The following is a 9,838-nucleotide window of genomic DNA, read 5'->3' as shown; positions in this document are numbered from 1 at the left end:
TGTGTGTGTGTGTGTGTGTGTGTGTGTGTGTGTTGGCTGGGGGGGAGGGGGGGTTAACGCACCATGTCGGGTTTTGGTGCATACAGTATTTTCAGTGGCTTGTATTTAGAAATTCCTTGACACATGGGGCGAGTAATCAAGATGCCTGAAGTTCCAAGTTGCTAAGTTTTATATAGATACTTAAAAGTTAAGCAAGATTGAACCTTCTACAATTTCTCATCCTCTAAACATGTCAGCCAACACTTCTTTCCCACTTTCAGCTCATCTCATGCATCCCACCACCACCCCACTCTGCCAATAGCATTATCATTTCACAAAGTGATGTCATACGCAACTGTGGTGCCACCTTGACTGATGACCGACATTGTCTTGCTTTCAGGCAAAGATATTACCAAAATTTCCATTCACACAATATATCCAATATGTTTTCCTGTATTGTTGGCAGTAGAACATCCATCACTAGAAGCAGTTTTAAAAGTGTAGTTGTAGTTTTAATAAAGGTTGGCCCAGCATAACCAGATTATAAAAGCCGTCACTGAACAATGGAAATTACATTTTGTCACTTAGTGAGGTTTTGCAGTGATGTCTCCTGACGACCAGTTTTGAGGAATTAAGACACAGTCACATTTGTTGCTCAGAATCCTTCTTTCTCGCCCTCCTTCTAAAGCCATTTCAGTTGTTTTCATCCCTCTTGCCTCTCTGTGTCTAACAATCTCAGATTCCAGATAGGATTAGCTATACTGGACAGCCAGAGACAAAGAACCACAGCTGACTCCTTCTGCCTGTCTCCCAGTCATGCTGTGAGAGGATGCACACACACACGCACATACACACACACGTGCACACATGTACCCCGGTGCACAAACACACACACGCACACACAACCCATATGAGCACAGCATATGAACAACCACACAAACATACATTTGCCTATCTAGAAAATCCTCCAACATCAAAAACAACAACACACTCTCTCCAAACTGATATTTTCTGCCCCGTTGCCACTAGCTCCCTTGTCAGCTTCAGGAGCCCACGGGTGCCCTTAATGATCCCTAACCCTTGTGACCTTTAACCTCTTTGACCTCTCACAATTGGGGTGCCATTCTCAGAATCGGTCTCCTCTCCTCCATTCTTTTAAAATGCTCTCAAAGAAAAGGAAAATAGCACTGTCTGCAAAAAATATTTGCAGATATTGATGGATTTCACTGAATTGTGCAACTGAATTGTGGAACTGGGAACTGAGTTTTACTTCACGTTATTTTAATTTAGACTCAAGTAAAGTTTGAGAAACAGGTTATGTTACAGTCACACACTCTTGAACACTTCAGAAACATCCAAGCCAAGGTTGTTGTCTTTATGACTTCTACCGGAGAGATGCTCATATATTTCACCAAACATTTCATTAAATATTACAGAACAAATAAGAAGAGTTGGAACTGGCACCCTTGTAGCATTTTGTGACATTTTTCAAGTCACAGTTCACTTTAAGGGAAAGTCTGGAATATACTTCACATACTGACCTTAATTCAACAGTGCCATTCCCATTATCTTTGGGTTTACATTGGGATGCCAGTGAATAAAATCGAAGGAGGCCAGGCTTGAACACTCCAGACAAAACCCCCACTCTGCGGTAGGGTGCGATGAGGGTGTCTTTTCTTTCATTCTCTGTGGTAGGTGGCTCAGTCATGCAGGACTCCCTTTAGTGGATGACATGCACTACAACTTTCATTCTTGGAAATATACTGGAGTCCCATGCACAAAGGCACAGAGTGAAAGTGCTGGGGAAGAGATAGAACAAAACCACCCAACGTTTTGCCTTGTTTTGTTCTGGATTTGACTTTTTCAAATGTCAAGTGTTAGTTTTTTTGCATTTGTATTCCCTGTTTCCTGTGGTGGGACTGGGTCAGCAGAGCAAATACACAACAGTCCTGAGAATAGCCAGCACAGTTTCCTGCAAGATACAATTAGTGTCAAAACAATGCACTTATTACACCTCAAGACCCTGATCCTGTGTGTGTGTGTGTGTGTGTGTGTGTGTGACCTGCATTGGTGTATTGCAGTCAGACTGTTTATTTACTTAGCCACTGATTGCCACATCCTATGTTAATATGGGAGTCAACATTACCACCAGCAGCTAATGCTAAAAACACCACCACCTGTCACACAGGCCTTGGGTTGACTGTAAACACGGTGAGTAATCGCTACTACAGCCCTCCATGTTATATTGAACTTTATTGAAAGGATAAACCCCTTGTGGTGAATCATCTCGTTTTCACAGGGGTCCTTGAAACACAAATACATCTACAATACAACAAAACAAAAGTGCAAGGATGTATACTATACCAAAAACAGATAATGGGCTAAATTACAGTAAGGAAAATAAAATAAGAACTGATTATACACAACATATAACAACTGTGATAAGGTGATGAAATTACACAAACATCAGAAGCAAACAAGAATAAATGCATACATGCATCTACAAAAGTACATGTATATTTTCATGCGTTAAAAAAAAAAGACATGAATGCTTGCACAAACGTGTAAAAATGGATTTAATATTGAGGAATTGTTGTTAATGGATTAAGTGCAATTAAAAACAAGAACAAGTTGCTTTAAGATGAGCTAGTAGTGTCATCCTAAAGAAGTTCAGGTTTTTTTTTTTTTTGCTTGGTCCCAGTTGAAGAGAGAGACTGACACCACATACGTTGAGCCAACCATGGTAAATCAGAAATGTCTCCTGATCTCTCCCAGACATTCCTCATGCTGCCAGGCCTCCTCTTCATCTCAGTAGAGGGCTGTCATTCAGGGCTTTGTCTGGCCTGACTCACTTACGTATGTGTGTGTGTGTGTGTGTGTGTGTGTGTGTGCGTGTGTGTGTGTGTGTATTCATGCATGCTGTTATGTGCTTGTGTCTATGCATCCAAATGCTTCAAATTGTCTTGTTTTGATGATGTATGGCAACATGATCTCACTCAGATAGCTATGAAAGGAGTGGAAACTCCCAATTTCAACATCTCCTTTTCTCATATTTTTGAGATTAAGCCGTCCCTGGACACTCTATTCATCACTCTAATAGGAAAACACTTCATCTGTTGCCGTTAAGGTGTTGGGTGGAATAATGGTACGAGTGGTGAAAGGTTTTGTTGGCTTGTCTAAAATCATCAACAAGCACAGCAACACTTAAATACTGTGTAGTATTGGAAAGGTGTGACTGAATATTTGGCAGCACATTTATAAATATATGTTATGTAATGTTATGTAAGTGTTTATGACTGTGTTCAGGTGTGTGCCTCCATCTGTATCTATGAGCCAACATGGAAAAACAGGCACATTTTGGGAAATTATTGATCTTTACATTCAATGCTTTAAATTTGTATATAACATAATAGGGGTCGTTTAATTATTTTGAATTATTGGATCCAAAATGTATCAAATCAAAAAAGTGCAATTTGATCAAAGTGATACAAATAAATGTGACCGAACTCCGTGAACCCAACCTCATTTAACTTTACAGGAGCATGCTGGTCGGTGACATTTATGTTAGTGTGCACATGAGAGTGTGTGTGTGTGTGTGTGTGTGTGTGTGTGTGTGTGTGTGCATGTGTGCATTTCCCTGTACCTGTGTGTATGTGTGTATGTGTGCTTTGGGAGCGGTTCAACACCAACCACTGAGCCCATTTCAAGTGACATTAACGCTGCAGCCCCCTCCCACCCCTCCCCTCCCACACCCCACATGTTCCTTCCTGTTTCCTGTTCCGCTGTCCGCTGGACAGGAAGCCTGGCCGCGCTGCGAGGCTGCGACAAAAACCCATGAGTCACCAAGCTGGTATAACTTTGCGGACACGTTAGAGAAAAGGACGTGGTGTTTTCTGGTGTCCATCTCTAACCATGTTAGCGCTCACATTGTTTCTCAGGACAAACGGCCCATGTGGTCGTTAGCTTCATATACAAAGCAGCATTTGTCCTCCACGTTTAGCCACCTGCTGACTCTTGGCGTTACAATCTATGAGTAAGCTCTATCCAGCTGGGAGGTCTATAGACTTTATGCACCTGCTTGCTCTGTGTCACTCTATTGTATGTCTGAGTCAGGATCAATAAAAACATCCTGGTTAAGAAATATTTCCTTCATCTGCACTGTTATAGCTACAGTTGCTTTGAGGAATCCGGCTCATTCTGTGAAATAAAAAAATCAGACTGCCACTGAGCAGGTTTGAGACTGTCAGCTCTCTCACTCCATGTATACTCAGACATTTCATAAGCTGTTATCATGCAGCCGGTTGTTTGATCAAATGCTTCAGCTGGTTTGGGGAGCTCAGGGTCAAGGGTTGTGATCCCTATCAAATGCGGGCAATTCTGGTTCGATGAGATCATGCCTGGTCAGTCGAGGGAAGTGACTTCCGACTTGGCTGACCTGAGGCCAGATTCAGGGTTCAAAGTTCAGGTCATGAGAAACAACGACCCGGCCCTGCCCCCCCCCCCCCCCCCCCCCCCCCGACAGCACGGCCCTCGTTACGTTGGAGCTGCACGTCGGCACATATCTGAAATCAGTCCGCAACCTGACCAAATACTAACATGACCTTAACCGTGCGGCTCTTTCTCAGCCTGGCTGAGCGAGGTCAAGTTTACAGGTCAAAACAGGTCAGTGTGTAATGTGGGTAAGTATATGCTGAGCCAAAGTATCTCTGTGAGAATCTTTTTGCGATATGAGTAATGTGAAACACAACATCATTAATGTTTATTTCTCATTTCTGTTAACATTTGTATTCTCTACTTCCTTTGACCACGGCTAGTGTTTGTGTTTCCAATTATGGCAACACTTAACAGTTGCCATTAAAACAAACATAATGAAACAAATGTGTTTCTGCTGTCACAGCTCTTTCTCCAGTGACCATTGCTAAAGCAAAGGCTTTACATAAATCCCATCTTCATCTTCCAGACTGCTGTGTGTGTTTGTGTGTGTGTGTGTGTGTGTGTGTGTCCATGCTTACTGGAATGTCTGCAGCCCAGGCCTTTTATTAGGCTCATCCATACCACCACATTATAGGGTCCCGTAGCCAGGCAACTGCAGGTTCTGGCTGGTTACCATGGAGAGCGCCCATTGAGTGACGTCGCTGGCCCTGTTTGCCTCTCTTCTCATTGGAATGAGGGGCTTTTTTAAAGGTGCACCCCCAACCCTCTACACACACACACACACACACACACACACACACACACACTTAACCCCTTGCACACACCCCCACACCCTGCGCTTCGTCACCCTCTGTGCGGTGACTAGAGGAGTGGAACTAACAATCCCACAAAAACATCTCACTGAGCGCGGCCGGACCAGAGCTTCCAGGGCGTCTCTTTGTGTAGAAACACCCATAGAAACCCCAAACTCTGAGTATCTACATGGTTTTCGGTACTGTAATGTACTGTTCTACTAGTGGTGTGCGTACCAGCCGGTAAATAGGGGGATGTGGTTGTTGCATGTGAATGTGGAAGAGATTCTCTGATGGCCAAAATGCTTTCAATCACCCTCTGGTTGATTGAAAGTTTATAATTGACTTAACATTTTACTTTACTGCCTCTTTAAAGTTTTACAGAAGTTCCCCTTTAACAACAGACCTGGAGCGGAGTGATCACACACTCCCCTGACTGTATGCAGGCTTTCTGCATGGCCATATTTTCAACTTTTAAGAGGGCATATGACCCGCTAAGATTCTTAAGTGGCCAGCAAAAGTATGGATAAGCTTTGGTAATCCAGCCACAGCTTTTAAATAAGAGGGCCATTACTCATCGACTGAAATAGCATGTGTTATTGTGGATATTTTTGTTAACTAAAATAACCCTAATATTAAAATATGTAATGCAGATCATTTTGAGTAAATAAATAAATGTGGTCCCCATGAAGCAGCTGTGGATAAACTAATTGGTTCAAAGTGATAGGCTGAAATCTTTTGTCATACAGTCCATCGCAGCACCGTCCGATGGAGGGAGATGGGCTCGTGACGGCGGCTGAATAGAGTGACTTGCGGGAAGACGATTCCAGCAAATTCTCCATAGCTCTAATTTGAACGCCTTTCATTGACTGCGAATGAGGGGGAGCCGGTCTGAAGGGGGTGGGGTGGGGTTGTGGAGTATTGTGAGCTGAACAGCAGAGCCCCACTCTAGCTGAATGGGCATTGTCATCTGGATTTCTATGGCTAACCAAAATACTTTCTCCCGCCGTGGGGGTTTATGGATTCATGGTGGGAATGGCATGCATTACGCACAGCCGTGTAAAGCACTCCTGCCACCATAACGCCACTGCAGACCATCAAAGCTCGTCTTTGGCTCTGTTGGCAGAGGGTTATCAGTTTTTGTTTGTTTTAAGAACACACTTCAACTAAGTTTGAGACAATATATTCAGTTTAATCTTAATAAAACGAAAGAATATTGCATCTTCAAATACATGAATAATGAATCATTACATCAAACATCCACAAACCAACAGAAAACAATGTTTATTCCTAGTATTCATGAAAAGAAAGAGAGATACATCCGGCACAGTGACAATGACGCAAAAACTTTGCAGGTGCTCATTACAGCCAAATGATGGACTGTAACATTTCATGTTGTGACCTAAATCCCTGCAGGCTCCCCAGGTATCAAACGCTTCAATCAAAAAATTGGACTTCGAACTTCATAGTCACCGCTATCACAACATAAAAGACTGTCCGAGTTTTATTTTGGCTTAAACATGCATGCATTTTTTTCCTTTTTTTTATTGCTATTAGACACTGTAGGAGTCCTCAACATGTCGGCGTAAATCCACTGACCGAAACGGGTCTTTGAATGTTTGGGAGTGCAATTCTCAGTTACTGTACAAGTATGTGCTGAAATTGCACATCAGTGTAAAAGAACAGTGGGTATATTCGATGGCGAGACTTCCTCTAGAAAAGAAAAACTTTGTAGTTACAACGGTAAACAATTCAAAACACTAATTTCGATCGCTTATAGAAAAAATAAGACTTACAAAAGCAGGTACCTAACAAAGATACTCCTTTTTGTCGCGAGCTACCTCTTGTAGTTGATAGTCTTTTAATCTCCAACAGTTTATTGTCTGTAGATACAAAAAGGATGTGTGAATATGTGGTCCGAGTGTATGAAGGGCCAGTGTAAAAAACAGCAGAGGTGCTTCCATTGATTTTCAAAGTTCAGATAAAACTGCAGGTGCAAAGATACGTTCGTCAAAAAAAAGTTTTTTCAAAGGCTGCAGGTCACTTTTACGCACCGCCTGCTATCCAGTGGAAGTGGGCCGTATGGCTACACATAATTCCTCTTGTCATAGTCCCCGTTCTGCGTGGCTGCTCTCTTGGTCGGTGCGTATTTTACCGAGTATCCAGAGTTCCCGTTAGAGGGACAGGAGCAGCAGAGCAGCGCTCCCCCGATCAGCAGCAGCGCCGTAGCCGCCCAGCCGATGTAGAGCGCGGCCCCGATCTCCCTCTTCTTGGATGCGGGCACCTGCGGGTTGTAGAAGTCCGAGATAATGTTGTTGGCCATCCAGCAGAGAGGCACAAGCACAAACAGGCCGCTGACGATGTAGACGACCCCTCCGGCGTTTACCACCCGGGCTTTGACGTATTCAGTGCGGATGCAGTTGGTGCACTGCGCCCCTGCAATCACAACCATCAGCCCCAGCACGCCCATCACCGACGAGATGATGGTGAGTGCTCGCGCCGCTTGCAGGTCGTGGCTGAGGGCGAGGACGGAGTCGTGCACCTTGCACTGCATCTGGCCCGTGCTTTGCACCACGCACGACATCCACAGACCGTCCCAGATTGTCTGAGCCACCACGATATTGGCTTCGATGAAAGCCGTCACCTTCCACATGGGCAGCCCGCAGGCCACCATCACCAGGAGCGAGCCAATTACGCACAACGCCAGCCCGAGGATCTCCAGTCCAGCCGACACCATTTTCCCTCTTTGTTTTCAATTAGGCTTGTCCGAAGCTTTTCAAACTCTCTCCCGACTTCTCTGCTTAAGAGCAAGCTGTATTTCTGCTCTTGATTCCCGTGCTTCGTTCTCGGAGCGTCAAATCGTTACTCACTCATCACTCGCTACATTAGTCGGAGTACAAGAGACAGCAGCTCTGGGTCTCTTTGTTGGTGACGGGATGTAAAAACAACTGGAATCACGGTACCACTGGACCACGAATATCTGCGGGGTGGGGGTGTGGGAACTAGAGGAAAAACTTTCCTCCAATCAGCTGCCACCGCATCCTCAAGGCACCAATGAAAACGCGGGGAAGTTGTGAGACTGAATAAAGCGGTCCAGAGCGCATTGTGTGTGTGAACAGTTATTTACAATGAATAGGGTCGGGGGAGGGTGGGGGGTATGTGGCAGCTGAAATGCAGTGGTTGGGTGAAGCGCGCAATTGAAAACGGGGCACTTGTTATTGATTTTTCAAAGTGGACTGCTGGGTGCTGGATGTCAGAAAATGAATTACCATTTATACAGTCAATTATTGTTATGCTATTTCCAAACCGAATATTTACACAAGAAATATCCTAGTGTAATGTTAATTTGTTGGTGCAGTTGGCTATACTTAGATTATTGCGAGGTTAAAATAGCCTAAAATTACTACAACACAGCCACATTCAGGCTTAATATGTTTCTTTTAGAGAAATATGTAGAGTGAAAATATTTTGGATTTGCTTGCAGATATAATACAGGCCTGGATGTAGATGTATAGACTTTCGTTCCAAAATGAGATAACTATCCATCCATTTTGTTTTTAAATGACACACTCTCCCATATTGACTGCGGCATGACAGTATCTTAAGACGTTTAATATTTTTGTCAAATTTCCTAATGGTGAAAACAGTACTGATACAATTCAATTCATAGTTTCTGACAGTGTTATCACAACTTTTCTTTTAAATCCCTCATCTCCCACATCCCTATATCAACCAAAATTAAAGGAAACAAATTAATAAATACATTAAAAATAACTCAAAGAAAAAAATATGAAAATCATTAATTAAGGTAGAACTCTAAGGGGAGAACTCTTCTTTAGTCTAAGCCAGTGGGTTACAGAATATCCTTTGATGAGACAGATCTGAATTGGCAGAAAGTGCCGTTATCTAACTGAATTCATATTAATACTAGATGTAGGGAGCAGGCCAGGAATATTAGGTAGATTATTGACATAATCAACAAATGGTTGCCATACCTTGAAAAAACAGTTGTTGGTCCCTCTGAGGGCAAATGTGATTTTTTTAAATAAATTTAATAAAAACATATTGCTACAAGTGGGCAACTGTATTGTTACCTTTGAAACCTTTGATAATGTATTAAACATTTCAGACCAGAACCCACGAAGTCCCAGACAGGACCAATGTTTAATAGCCTACTGTTTTTATTTTAGGAGAGAATCAGTTATGTTTTTCAAATATTGCCTGATGAATTTCAGCTAGCAACAGTTTTTCAAAAATGGATATTGCGTTTTGGAATTAAACCTTATATCTTCATATAGCATATCTATCGCATAGCCTATAGGAAGAATGTATTTACAGTGTCCAATATAAATTTCGATTGAGTGTCGTGTAGGGTTGGCCTACAAATACATTTTTGGCCATTTATTGTATATTTTGAAACATATCTGTAAACATATTGAAGTGTAGAGAAATGTATTTTTGCAGTATAGCAACTTGACAATGGAAATGCCATATTTAAAAATGACAATTTATAAGATTTTTTTTCTGCAAATTAACCCTATAGACATTTCCCACGGATTTATAAGATGACCGACAGAGAAATAAATGTAGCCAATAATAACAACCAATAACAACAACCGAGGACTCGTCCTGAA

At 42.6% G+C, this 9,838-nt stretch overlaps 1 protein-coding gene across 1 annotated transcript; it reads right to left on the bottom strand.

The window, feature by feature from the left end:
• Positions 1 to 6,397: 6,397 nt before the first annotated feature.
• cldn5a (claudin 5a) lies at positions 6,398 to 8,164 on the bottom strand. Its single transcript, XM_071918620.2, has one exon. It carries the CDS (start codon positions 7,939 to 7,941, stop codon positions 7,291 to 7,293), a length of 651 nt encoding a protein of 216 aa, XP_071774721.1. The 5' UTR covers positions 7,942 to 8,164; the 3' UTR covers positions 6,398 to 7,290.
• Between the last annotated feature and the right edge of the window lie 1,674 nt (positions 8,165 to 9,838).

Source organism: Centroberyx gerrardi, chromosome 8, assembly GCF_048128805.1.
Source record: "Centroberyx gerrardi isolate f3 chromosome 8, fCenGer3.hap1.cur.20231027, whole genome shotgun sequence".
Classification (NCBI taxonomy): Eukaryota; Metazoa; Chordata; class Actinopteri; order Beryciformes; family Berycidae; genus Centroberyx; species Centroberyx gerrardi.
Note: the sequence above shows the minus strand (reverse complement) of the source record. Positions and strands in the feature narration are given on the sequence as shown.